Genomic DNA, 13,697 nt, shown 5'->3' on the forward strand with positions numbered 1-13,697 from the left:
CACCACGCCCAGCTAATTTTTTTTTTTTAATTGTAGATACAAGGGCACGCCATGTTGCCCAGGCTGGTCCTGAAATCATGGGCTCAGACAATCCTCTCGCCTCTGACTCCCAACATACCGGGATTATAGGCGTGAGCCACCACACCCTGCTGGGGAGGACATCTTGAAATGTTATGTCCTGCTTTTAAAGAAGAGTTGGAGTGTTCTCATGCCCGCTGCCCAGCGCGCCATTCACCAGTGTGGTTGCCATGGCGGCGCCTGCTGGGAGGGCCCCGGGCTCCTCCAACCCCCAGCGTCTCAGTTCCCGTCAGGTCTCACTTGTGCACAACTGGAAGACCAAGCCGCCCGATTGCACAGCATTCATTGCCTCCACCGCCCTCACCCTGGGAGCTTCCTCAGCTCTTCCTGATCTAAATTTACACCTGACACTTTTGAAGGTGGCGTGATGGGCATGTTGCATGTCCCTGGTGAGGGGCTGTTGGCTGTTGGGTGTTCCTCACCTCGAGGCTCTGTGTGTGCTCCTGGTCCACCAACCGAGACAGGAAGCCACACAGTTCAGCGGGTTTTCTTGTCACCTTCTACTAAGTGGCAGCCAGCCTGGCTGTTTCCCTTATTGATGGAAGCCTCTGTCAGTGCTTGCGGCATCCGCCAGGTTTCTCCATCCACAAGTTGCTCGTGTGCTGTAGTGAGCAGGCACTTGGTGGGAGATTCTGAAGTGTGCCACCCCATCACCATCAGACTCTTAAGTCCTATGTGTATCAGCACCAACTCCTGTCTCAGTTGGTGATTAGAATCCCAACAGAGGGCTCTTGTACTGATCAAACTGAGTTCAGTTGGAGCGCTGGAACCCATTCAGGCTGCATTTGGTGTCCTTAGGGTTTTCAGTGGGTGCAGGTTCCTTTCCAGTTTTATTTTATTTTTAATTGGCAAATAATAATAGTGTGTATCTATTATTATACAGTACAGTGTGATGTTTTGGTACATGCTTACATCAAGGAATGATTACATCAAGCCAATTAACAAATCTGTTACTTCACATACTTTTTTTTTCCTTTTTGAGTCAAAGTCTCACTCTGTCACCCAGGCTGGAGCGCAGTGGCATGCTCATGGCCACCACAGCCTCGACCTGCTGGACTCAGGCAATCCTCTCACCTTGGCCTCCGAAAGTCCTGGGGTTCATAGGCATGAACCCTCTGCACCCGGCCTCATGCGTATTTTTTTGTGGTGAATTCATTTGAAATTTCTTTTAGCGATTTTACGCGTACAACACCTTTTTATTTGAGTAGCCATTCTGTGCAGTTGATTTTCTGAAACCAATCCCCTGCCTCGCCGAAGCTTTGAACTCTCAGGCCAGCTGCCCCCTCTGCGCCCTCCCCTCTGTCCTGCCCCCCTCACCGCTGTCCTGCACTCTGCTGCTGTGCATCAGCTCTTCAGAGTCCACGTGGGAGTGTTGTCTGTGCATGTGCCTGCCTGCGCCGGCTTACTTCACCTAACAGAACGTCCCTGGGTTCATCCTCGATGCTGTGATGACAGGTTTTCCTTCTTGAGGCTGGGTGTATTCCATGGTGTCTGTGCCCCGTCTTCTCTGTCCACACCTCCATGAGGGACACCTGTGGGTGCTCCTGTAACTTGGCTGCCGTGGCCGACGCAAGTGCAGGTGTCCTGTGAGCATCAGTGGTCCCCACTCCTCCGGGGGCACACTGCAGGGGGTTGCTGGAGTGTGTGTGTGAGTTCTGGTTGTTGCTGGGAGCCTCCCTGGAGCTTTCCATTAGGGCTGCGCTCATTGGCAGCCACCAGCAGGCACTGGTCCCCTGCTGTCTGTGTCCTCCCTGCATCCTCACCAACTTATTGTCTTTTGTCTTTTTGATAAGGTCGTCCTAGCAGGTGTGAGGTGGTGTCTCGTTGAGCTTTTAATTTGCATTTCCCTGATGATTACTGATACTGGCCATTTTCGTAGACCTCTTGGCCATTCGTACATCTTCTTTTGAGAAATGTCTAGGTCCTTTGCCCATTTTAAGTTGGATTGTTTGAGGGTTTTTGCCATTGAGTTTTTCAGATTCCTTACATGTTTTGCTTGCCTGTTTGTCTGCCAGTCATATGCCGTCTGCTGACCCTTGTGCATTGTGGATGTCAGCTTTTGGGATTCTTTCTAAACGTCCTCATCGTCCTTGGGCACCCTCTTCCTTTCTCACACAAGATGCTTCAGGTTCATCTTACAGTTTCTATGTCTTAGCCTTGAAAACAGCCATTTCTCTGAGGACCCTGTGTTTGTTTACTTGTCTTTTTAAAATTATTATTTCAATGGCCTTAGAGGGCACAAATTGTTTGTTTTTTAGTGGGGAAAGGTATTTAGAAACTAAGATATGAATGCAAGGTGTGCTCATTGTGGCTAGGTATAGTGGCACACACCCGCAGTCCCAGCTTCCCGGGAGGCTGAGGTGGAAGGATCGCTCGAATCCAGGAGACTGAGGCTGCAGTGAGCTATGATCGTGCCACTGCACTCCAGCCTGGGCAACAGTGAGACCCTGTCTGTGAAAAATAAAAGACTTGCTCATGGTGGCTGGGCTGTCTGTGCTCCCTGGTCACCCCTGGCCGGGCTGGGGAAGACGGGTCATGGCTCCGTGTCCCCCTGCCAGGTTGATTCCAGCACAGCCTTGCAGGCAAGGCTTCTCCCTCTACGTTTGCCTGTTTGCTTCTGAGAACGGTCGTGCGAAGTGTGGGTGCAAGGTGGGCAGCCCCTGGGATGGTAGGTGGAGCTGGAGACTTGAAGCTGGAGACAGAGGCCGGCGCCGGAGAAGGACTCAGGGCGGTTCACGCCGAATAGGGTGCGGCTTCACTTTGTAAATTAAGGGTAAGCGAACGAGACTTCCAGTCCAGTGCCCAGCTCTGCCCCCTGGAAACAGAGATGCTTACGCCTGCATAGTGTGGCGGAGGTGGCTCCGTTGGGGGACAGCACCTGTGCGGAGAGCAGTCGCAGACAGCTGACCGTGGCTCTGCCCGGGTATTCTGGCCCTGCTGCTGTTGGAACTGTGTGACCCGGGTGGGACTCCTGAGCTGGCTGTGGAGGTGCTGGGGGGCATTGGCTTGTGTGAAGTGGAAGCTTCTAGGTCAGCATGGCCCCAGCCCCATCTGGTGTGCGCATGTCTCCCTGGGGCGCTGGCTGTGACAGCCTCTGTCCTTCGTGGACAGCTGCACAGACCCCATGAGAGCGGCAGCTCCTGCCTCCCAAGTTGGCTCCTGTTCTCCCGAGTCGGCTGTGCAAGCATGGCCCGTGATGGTCTCCTGAGCCACTCACACTGCGCAATCTCCCGAGGGACAGGTTCCTGTCCGAGGTGTGCATGGTTTTGATGGAATAAGGGACTGTCTTTAGTCTGTTTCACTTATGTTCCCAAAGCTTGTGGGAAACATCAGGAATCTCGTGGGAAAATGAGTTCATGTTCTCTGTCTCCTTGCAAGGCCATCACTTTGAATCTGCCGACAGCCAGCAAGGCTGCTCAGTCCTCCAGGGTAAACACAAGCTGCTCGTGGTGTGCAGGGGTCTGGGGTGGGCAGTGGGCCTGCACATGCCCAGACAGTGAGACGCGGGTTGCCCAGAGCCTGGCGCTGCGCTCTGCTCGCAGGCTGATCGTTAATCCCACGGACATTGCCTGGGCCCACTGTCGGCCAGGCAGTGGCAGGCACATACCCAGTGCACGAGACGTGTGTGTGGCCCCACCATCTTGGGGGTCACCCTCACTTGAGGAACCCTAGCTGGTAGACCCGGGCTGGACTGTAACTCGTGTCTGCTTTGTTAGTTACGATGCCTCCGTCTTCCTAAGCTGTGTAAACTTTAGTGAATGATAGCACATTACAGAACTGACTTGGAAAACATTTCGTTAAAGTAGAATGAGGGAAACTGCCTGCCACTGAGGTATCTGTGCACGTCAGAGGGAGTGATATATTTTTTTAGTGGTGACTTAAGTAGGATGAAAGAGGTGAGAAATGGAACCTCTTGAAGGTATGACAGTAATGACAGCTGACGGCAGGATTTACAGACCATCCCTGGAATTGATTTGAATTATGGGGCTTCTTGTTTGTAGTTAGTTACTTTCTTCTAATAAAGTGTATGTTCATTATACAAAATTCCGAAAATAATGAAGGAAATAAGAATAACCCATTAACCCATCACACAGAAGTAGCCACTGTTGCGGTTCTGCATCTGTGGATCCAACTGTCAAACAGAAAGTATTCAGGAAAAAATTCCACAGACTTCCAAAGACCAGAGCTGGGATTTGCCGAGTGCTGAGTCCTGACCCAGGTGAATGAAGTGAGTGTGGGCATTGTGTCGGGTGTACTCTAAGATGGCTTAAAGCAGGCATGTCCACCCCATGGTCCAGGACAGCTGGTCATGCGGCCCCACAGAGTCTTTTAGCGTCTTGTGGTTTTTAGTGTTTATTTTTCTCATAACCCCATGCATGGTTCCATTTTTGAAGTTCACCATCATGCCTTATTCACGACATTGCTTTTCAGCAGCACATACATTTGTGAGCAGCTGTTTTGTTTTCTTTTGTTTGTATGTGTGTGTGTGTGTGTGTGTGTGTGTGTGTGTGTGTGTGTGTGTGTGTGTGTGTGTTGGAGTCTTCACTCCGTTGCCCAGGCTGGAGTGCAGTGGCACATTCACGGCCACTCCAGTGTCAACCTGCTGGGTGCAGGCAATCCTTCCGCCTCAGCCTTCTGAGTAGCCAAGTAGCTGGAACTACAGATGCATGCTACCATGCCCGGCTAATTTTTTATTTATTGTAGAGACGAGGTCTCGCCAAGTTGCCTGGTCTGGTCTTGAACCTGCAGGCTCAGGCAGTCCCCTCACCTCAGTCTCCCAAAGTGCTGGGATGACAGGCTGAGCCATTGAGCCCAGCCAAGCAGCTGTTTTCAGTCATGAAGCACATGAAGAACAAAATTTGAACAGATATTTCTCATGAGCACCTTGAGAACTCACTAAGAATTGCAACCACTTCCTCAAACCAGACATTGATAGATTAGTTTTTAAAAACAAGGTCAAGTTTTCCACTAGTTTTATATTGTTCTCATTTTTCTAAATGTTGTCATAAAAAGCATTAAAAAAAAAGAAGTCTTATTATGTATAGACTAACTGTATTATGTAATTTATGTGCGGCCCAAGAAAATTCCTCTTTACTCGATGTGACCAGGGAAGCCAAGAGGGCGGACACCCCTGGTTTAAAGCATCTGGGAGGATGTGCGTGGGCCACGCATCCGTCCTGTGCGTGTTGTGGAGAGACCTGACCGTTTGCGGGCTTCGCCATCTGCAGGTGTGCTGGAAGCAGTCCCCCACAGAAGAGGGACAGCTGGAGATTACTCGGGTCACCTCTTCCCACGCATGTGGGTTCTTTTGGTTTTATGTTATTAATGTAATTAATGAGTCTTTGAAGAGATGGCCTTTCTAAACTCTTGGTGCCTGGTTTCCTCATTATTTCATTGGAAGGATAATACCAACCCTAGGAGGAGTATATTAGCTAATGTTTGTAAGTGTATAGATTCGTGCCCTCAAGTCAAGTAAATAACCTCCTTTTACACGTGGAGATGGTGAGCATTTTCTCAAGTCATAAAATGCTTTCTATAGCACGATTTTCAGTGGTGTTTAGTCCTCTGTCACGTGGATGTGCTTGAATTAAGCATTCCCCTTATTTCTTGCTTCTTATTTCCAGTTTTTACTCCTATAAACACAGCTGTGACCGGCATGCCCGCATGTAAGCATGACCTCACCCTCATTTCCGTCGACAGATTCCTGCAAGCGCAGTGGTCATACCTGGGAGGACACATGTTTTATACGTCTCGCATACCTGCTGCCAGCTCGCCCCCAAGAAGGGCTGTGCCAATTATATTCTCAGGATAGCTGCATTCACTAGTATATGAATGTCGATTTCTCTGTAACTTCACCAAAACTGGATTTTATTGTTGTTTTTATAAATCTTTGCCAGTTTAGCAAGTAAAAAGTTGTACCCTGCTTTAAGTTGCATTTCCCTGATTAAACTTTTTGTTTGCCATCTAAATTTTTTCTTTTATGACACCTTTTAATATATTTAGTTCATTTTTCTATTGGATATTTGACTTTCTCTTCTGATTTTAATAGTAGATTCATCTTTTTTCTGTAGATCACAAATCCTCTCCCCGTTTCTTTTAGCTTCAATCCTACTTGCAGTGTTTTAGAACATAGACATTTCAATTATTTTTTCTTTTTTAGCATTTTCTTTATACCAACAAAAGAAAAGCAAAAGCATTTTAATTTTTATAAAATAGAATGTATCACCTTTTTTCCTTTTCATGCTTTTTAACCTTTGATACTTAGCTCGGAAGTGAGCCTTCATAGAAGGTCTTTGAGTGTCAGTATATCTTATAAATAAAAATATCTATCCATGCTATAGCTGAGCTTTATTAACATGTCTGGCATCATTGATATATGACTTGGGAAATCCAGCTTGATGTTTTTTCCAACAAAAGCACCCAAGTGTAGTATACTGAAAAATGTTTGCTTCACCCAGTGGTTTTGAAATGCCAGTTTTACCTTATGTACATTGCAGGCTTGGGGGCTTTTGTTGTACTTGGTTATTGTACTTTTATGCCAGTTGTTACACCACTGTGGTGTTTGAGACGTCCTCGGATGGTGATCTGGTGCCAACCTTCCTGGCCATTCAGTTTTCAGCATTTTCTTGGCTAGACTTCTAGCTGATCCTTGGAATATGCTGTTAGGCTCTAAGAAGGACCCTGCCAGGATTTTTATTTGGATCGCATTTAATTAAATAATGGTTACTGTGCTAACAAGGTGTGTGTTGCCGTCTTATAATGAACAGTGTTTGATTTTTAAGTTTGCTAAGTGCATCAGTCCTGTCTGGGTTAGGTGGACTTCAGGGGCTTTACAATGCTTACACAGGCACCATAAGCCCAACCCAACTGCATCTCTTAGTTGACGTGTACATTTCTAATCAGAAGGCTCTTGAGTCAACCATGGGGAGGCTTTGTGTGTCAAGCCCAGCTCCATCCCATACTCATGCGACTCTGTCTTCTCAACTTGGAGATGTGGATACCAGGATGAGAGTTCAACATGTTTACGATGTGTGTGAGGACGTCTTGTAAACTAAACTGGAGTAGTGGCTGCAGTGTGATGCGTATGTTTCCTTCCGAAAACATTCTGGGGTTTTCCTTTAGTCTGTCATACTATTTTTTTTTAAAAGTGAAAACCCGTTGGCATTTTCTAGTCTCAGTGACACTAAGTGAAAGTATCTACAGCGTGAACAGCATGGAGAAGCCAGTCTTGACTTCCAGAACTGATCACACGTGTCACCCAAGAAGAGAGCATCAGTGCTGCCTGCAAGACTGTGTACGTGAGAGTTGCTGTGGAGTGTTCCCAACACACAGCCACGATAAACACTCGGCGACAGACACCCCAGGTGCCCTCACTTGATCACTAAGTGCTCCATACATGTAACAGAGTATCCTGCGGACCCCGTAAGCACGGAAAATATTACGTGGCAATTAAAGAAAAGACTGCATTGTTGTTGTCTGTGTTTTGGTGGTGTTTTATTTCTCGCAGTTTTCTAAAAAGGAAAATGAAGCTTTTTAATCTTTGTTTTTAGCACCAATCTTAAAGAGTTCCTTTTTTGCAATGTGTTTTTTTCTTTTTGAGTCGGAGACTCACTCTGTCACCTAGGCCGGAGTTCAGTGGCATGCTCGTGGCCACCATAGCCTTGACCTGCTGGGCTCAGGTGATCCTTCTACCTCAGCCTTCCAAGTAGCTGGAACTACAGGCATGCGCCACCATGCCTTGCTAACTTTTTGATTTATTGTAGAGACAAGGCCTTGCTATGTATCCCAGGCTGGTCTCAAACCCATGGACTCAGTCCTCCAACCTCCGCCTCCCAAAGTGCCGGAATTACAGGCGTGAGCCACTGCACCAGGTGCAGTGATTTTTAAAAAAAATCTGCATTGCGTGATTTGCATTCTTATTTCTTACATATCCTTTTGGGCTGTTTTATTTTTTCTTCACAGACATCCGTTCTTCACTTTGAATGCCTGACATCCTCAAGTGAGTGTCCGTTCAGGTCAAGCAGTGTGTTTTCAAAGGAGGGCACGGCCTCCCTCTTCTTCTCTGCCACACTTTGTCCTCTTCTGCAGCTGAAAATAGGATTAACCACCGATGGGATTTATTAACGTTGGAATTGCACACTTAAGCTTCATTCCCAAAAGTGGAACGAATTCGGTGGAGGGGATTACAGTAACTGTGACTTAATGTCTTCGTTTGTGGTTATTTTGAGACACTCCAGCATGTTGGAGGGCCGAGTTTTCTCCAGAACGTTACCTGTTGCATTCCGCATAGTCCTCCCTTTTGCATCTGTGGCCTCTTCCCTTTCCTCAGTCTCCTCGCTTGCGACCTCGTGGCTTCATTGGGTGTTGGGAATGTTATGTTTTGCCCTTAAGGTAACACAAAAATGAGCCTGATGCCGGCAAAGCAGTTTGTAGACAGTGCTGTCAGGCCGTTGGCCTCTCCAGCTTGTTGAAGGCAGCAGCAGCAGCAGTGGGGTCTGTTAGCCCAGCAGACGAGGCGCCGTGCTCCTCGCAGTTCCTGGAACTGCCGCCATGCGCGTCGTCAGCCGCTGAGTCTTTCGGACCGGCTGGTGGCCTGGGAAGATGAGCGTGGGTAGTGTCTGTGTGTTGTGGTGGGCGTCGCGCTTAGGTTCCTGGAGCTTTAAGTGTTCCTCTGCAAACGCGACAGTCCTCACTTGAGCGACTGAGTGTGTGTTTACGTATAGACTTGGAATGAGGATCTGGAAATCCCATTTCAACCCGCAAGGGTCTCGACGGCCGCTATTGGCATGAAGTTTTCGCTGGTTCCTTAAGCTGACTCAACAAGGTGAACGTGACCCTTCCTGCCACGCCTAAGCTCACACACAGCCCCGTGGTGGTGGGCAGCCTCGGCTTGACCCCGCCTTCTTCCTGGTGGAGGCTGGCGCCCCACTGCACCCCACGGGGCTTCGGCGCCCGGTGCTTGTCATCCAGCGGGGTCACGGGCCCAGGCCACTCACTGGTCCCCAGCTGCCTCCGGCAGACTTGCTGGCATGGCCTTCTGCGGTCTTGTGTGTGAGCTGGTGCTGGCCCAGGCAGCCTCAGATGTGAATGTGGCCGCAGTGGCCACCCTTGATTCTGGCTGTTTGCGCTGGCCTCCTGGCTCGTCCGTTGGTGACTACGGGCAAGCACTCCTGGGCTTGCCCCCATTCCCAACTTGCCAGCCCTACCCGTGTTTCTCATCGGCTTTCGTCTTAGTCGTTCTGCTGCAGCCTCCCTCCCCCCACCCCCTCCCCTGTAGCTCCCTGGTCAGCTTCCTGCTGGCTCTGCTCTGTGTCACCAGAGCTTGGCTCTTCCTGTTCCTGTCTCTGGCAGCATCACTGGTCTCTTCCTACTCCGTGGCCAGCTTTGAGGCCAGATTTCTGGCACCTCCCTTCAGATAGCCTGTGAAATTGGTGTGTTATGCACTCATGACCAAAATGTTTGTGAATTGTGGGCTGCAGTCTAGTTTTTTCACGCAGTAAGTGGTGTATTCCTCCGTGTTCAGACCTGTGTGTGACTTTATGGTATGAGGGCATCTCCCATAATATGCTGCACGTGTCACTTCTGAGATGCGGCTTCCACTAAAATCAGGTCCATGCAACTGTGGGCTGTGGCGAAGTGTGGAGGCGCTTCCTTTCTTCGAGGTACGTGAAGGCAAGGTGTGCTGGAAGGTGGACAGCGTCTTAGATTTGACAGAACGCAGCCATGTGGCGTTCTCACGGTGGCTGTGCTTGCTGCGTGTCAGCCGCAGGGGCTCGTGTGTGCTCTCACCTATCCTCCCACCACCCTGGGAGGCAGCGTTCAGACGGAAACGCTCTGCTGGCCGCGGGCGTGAACCCATGCAGGGAGGGCGCTCCCGAGATGGGGCCTGGCTGCGCTCCCCAGGCGAATGGGGAGCAGTGGGCTCCCTCCTTGGCGTCTGCAGCCTCTGACCGCCTCCTTCCCCTCGCAGGCATCGCTGGCTGCACTGCATGACGGACGAGCCTCCCACGACAAAGCCACCCACCGCTCGGAAGTTCATCTGGACGCGGCACAAGTTCAACGTGAGCGGCACCCCAGAGCAGTATGTGCCTTTCTCCACCACGAGAAAGAAGGTCCAGGAGTGGGTCCCGCCATCCACGCCGTCCACGTAGAGGGTGTGGGGCCGCGGAGACAGCAGCCCACGCCTGTGCCACGTGTGCACGCCTGCCCATTAAACGTGTTTGCCCAAGCGTGTCTCGCGCCTTTTTGCCCCAACCGTGTCGTTCCCCTGGGGCACGGGAGGCGCGGACAGATGTGGTCGCAGGGTGGCCTCGCTGGAGTGTGCCTATCTCAGCCCCTGGTGGCCACGTGTGTCCCGGGCCCCTCCCTGCAGCCGCCACCTGTGTCCCGGGCCCCTCCCTGCAGCCGCCACCTGACGGGCAACCCCGCCAAGCCCAGCAGAGCTTCCCACGGGCCAAGGCCCAGTGGGGCTGGGAGGGGCTGCAGGAGCCGCTGTCTCCTCCTCTGGCCTGTCCGCACCCCTCCCCCCTGCCACGCCTCCCCTCCCTGGAGTCACCGCTCAGCTCACTGGAGTGGCAGCGGCGGCACCCACTGAGAGACTCGCCTTCACAGAGGCCAGAGCAGAGGCCAGTGGGAGCCACTCCCGCCTCCTGGAAGAGCCCCTGGCCCTTGCCTGCTGTTCCTTCCACCTGGAGCAGTGACGTCGCTGTGCTGCTCTCTCTTCCGTGCCCTTTGTTTTTGAGTTAGGGCCTCACTCCGTCTCCCAGGCTGGAGTGCAGTGTTATGCTCACGGCTGGCTAGCTGCCACCTCAGCCTCCCACGTAGCTGGGACTACAGGCTCGTGCCACCACGCCCCGCTAACTTTTAATGTTTTGGAGAGAGAGAGTCTTGCTGTGTTGTCCAGGCTGGCCTTGAGCTCCTGGGCTCAAGCAGTCGTCCCACCTTAGCCTCCCAAAGTGCTGGAGTGACAGGCTGAGCCACCGCACCGGCCCATCTTCTGTACCCTGACATCTCACTTTGCAGATGTCACCAAGCAGGATGCACTGTGTCCCTCTGGTCTTTCATTTGTGTAAGTGTCCTTGTCTTATTTTCTTCATGGTACTTAGTGTTCCTTTTCGGGAAAAGATGTGAGCGAAACTATGCCAGGGAATAATAACGTGTGCCCTCTCCCCCCGCATGGGCCCGGATTCGGTGTGCTGCCAGCGTCCTGGCCGCGCCCAGGGACTGCGACTGCCCGGTGCTCCCAACCCAGCGACCAGAGCCCGCTTGTGCGTGAGCTCACGCAACGTTGGTTCCTGGCGTCTGGGCAGCTCCTGCTGCTGCGAAGGCCGTGGCTTGGTTCTGTGGGGCTGCGCGGGCTTGGGGGGTCAAGGTCTTAAAACAAATCCGCCGCAACAGAACAGGCCTCGGGAAAGCCTGTGTCCCGACGCCGAGGCAGCCTCCGGCCCAGAGAAGGGGGCTGGCGCAAGGGCCTCCGGGTGAGGCCCGCGGAGCCTGTGGCCTCGGTTCCGGTGCCGCCGGGCTGCATCCAGGGAACCGGCGCCGGAGGGTGCCCGCCCCGTCCTGCGGCTCGTGCTCCGCCCCCGGCTCGCGGGCCGGCTCCTGGGACCGCCTCCCGGAGGTCGAGGCCGCGGGTCACGATCCGGCTGGAGCGGTGGCGGGAGGCCCTGCCCCTCAGAATAAGTCAGTCGATGAAACTCGAGGCTTGTTTTCGGCAGAAGCAGACTAAACACAGTAAGTGAAATGCATGAGGCTGAGAGCTCGGTTCTCGCGGGCTGGAGGCACGTATCCCACAGGCCTGCACGTGTCTGCAGGATGCACCTGTCCCGTCTGTGTGGCCCTCCTGAGCCCAGTAACAGACGTCAGCAGTGGGACAGGTCGGGCTGCGCGTGGCCTGGACGTGGGAGCTGGAGCCGCAGTAAAACTGCTTTAAAAATGTGGCGTGATTGTGTAAGACAGAGCCACAGACCCGCCGTTGGAGGGGCCTTGGGGCACCCCGTGGCCATAGGAGGGGGAGAAATTAGGCACACGACCAGCCAGGCTCTAACTCGAAATCTGATGGTCAGCTTTCCACGGTGAACTCTTTGCTCACTTGGGAAGAGAAGTCTCTGCAGGTGGGAGCAGCACACCGGTGGTTCTGAGGATTTCGTCAAAGGCAGCACAGATCGCTACCACCGTTCACACCAACTCAGGCTGGGTGAAAACACAAAAAGTTTCCCAAGGAAGCGGGAGTCAACCACAGGCAAGCCATCCACACCCAGCAGGTGCAGCTCGCCGAGTGAGATTCAGCCCAGCCGAGGGAGGAGGCCACCCATGGATCGACGTCCAGCCTGGGAGGTGGAGTGCAGTGGCTTGCTCCTGTCATCCCAGCACCCTGGGAGGCTGGGGCAGGAGGAGCGCTTGAGCCGAGGAATTCAAGACCAGCCTGGCGACATAGCAAGACCTCATCTGTAAAGAGTCAGAAAAATTTGCTGGGTGTGGTGGTGCCTGTTGTCCCAGCTACTCAGGCGTCTGAAGCAGAAGGATCACTTGGAGTCGAGGCTATGGTGAGCCGTCATCATGCCTCTGCACTCCAGCCCGGGCAACAGAGTGAGATCCCGACTCAAAAAAAAATTGAAAAGCACATATCGCATTAAAACACACCCACCCTGTTATCTTGAGTACAAACTACAGGAAATAAAAGTAATATTTCCTGAGCAGGATTCTCACTTTGTCGCCCAGACTAGAGTGCAATGGCATGCTCACGGCCACTGCAGGCTCGACCTGCTGTGCTCAGGTGATCCTTTAGCCTCCACGCTCCAAGTAGTTGAGACCACAGGCACATGCCACCACACCCAGCTAATTTTTCTTAATTTACTGTAGAGACGAGGTCTCCTCAAGTTGCCCAGGCTGGTCTCGAACCCCTGGTCTCAGGCAACCCTCTTGTCTCCAACTCCCAAAATGCTGGGGTTATAGGTGTGAGCCACTGTGCCCGGTCAACTGTTTTCTTTTTTTTCTTTTGAGTTGGACTCTCACTCTTGCCCAGGCTGGAATGCAACGACAGGATCGTGGCTACTGCAGCCTTGACCTCCTTGGCCTCCGCCTCCTGAGTAGCTGGGACTATAGGCATGCACCACCATGCCTGACTAATTTTTAAAAATTTTTTTGTAGAGACAAGGTCTCACTGTGTTGCCCAGCCTGGGCTCAAACTCCTGGGCTCAAGCGATCCTCCTGCCTCCGCCTCCCGGAGTGCTGGAATACAGGTGTGAGTCACTGTACCCAGCCACTGTTTACGTAATGTATGGGTCAGTCAGTAGTGGAGAACACCCCATTTTAGACTTCTGTGTTATTAAAAAGCATCCGCACAGATCTGTTGTTCTGGCATTGCTGAGGCAGAGGCAGGATGGCAGGTTGGAAGGAGGCCTGGCCTGAGTTGAGACTGCTTGGGTCCTCCCAGCACTCACTGGCCGTTAGCTCAGGGCACTGTCGCATCCCAGGAGGCTCTCCGGTCCTTACCTGTCATGTGAGGATGGCGGATCCTCAGAGCTGCCGTAGGTGAGACCTCGGACGTTGCCATCGTCTCGGTAGAGTCATAAGCAAGGTCCCGGGTTCTCACATCGGCAGTGACGACAGTGTCGTGT

At 52.2% G+C, this 13,697-nt stretch overlaps 1 protein-coding gene across 1 annotated transcript in view; it reads left to right on the top strand.

The window, feature by feature from the left end:
* The window catches only part of LOC103256260 (NADH dehydrogenase [ubiquinone] 1 alpha subcomplex subunit 12), a 14,664-nt gene extending 4,355 nt beyond the window's left edge, over positions 1–10,309 (top strand). The window contains exon 3 of the mRNA XM_008054157.2: positions 10,049–10,309. Coding sequence (XP_008052348.2) covers positions 10,049–10,229 — 181 coding nt within the window. The 3' untranslated portion in view covers positions 10,230–10,309. The remainder of the gene's footprint in view (positions 1–10,048) is intronic.
* The last annotated feature ends 3,388 nt before the right edge of the window (positions 10,310–13,697 follow it).

The sequence above is a fragment of the Carlito syrichta genome, unplaced genomic scaffold, assembly GCF_000164805.1.
Source record: "Carlito syrichta isolate Samal-C Ts95f unplaced genomic scaffold, Tarsius_syrichta-2.0.1 Scaffold289169, whole genome shotgun sequence".
Lineage (NCBI taxonomy): Eukaryota > Metazoa > Chordata > Mammalia > Primates > Tarsiidae > Carlito > Carlito syrichta.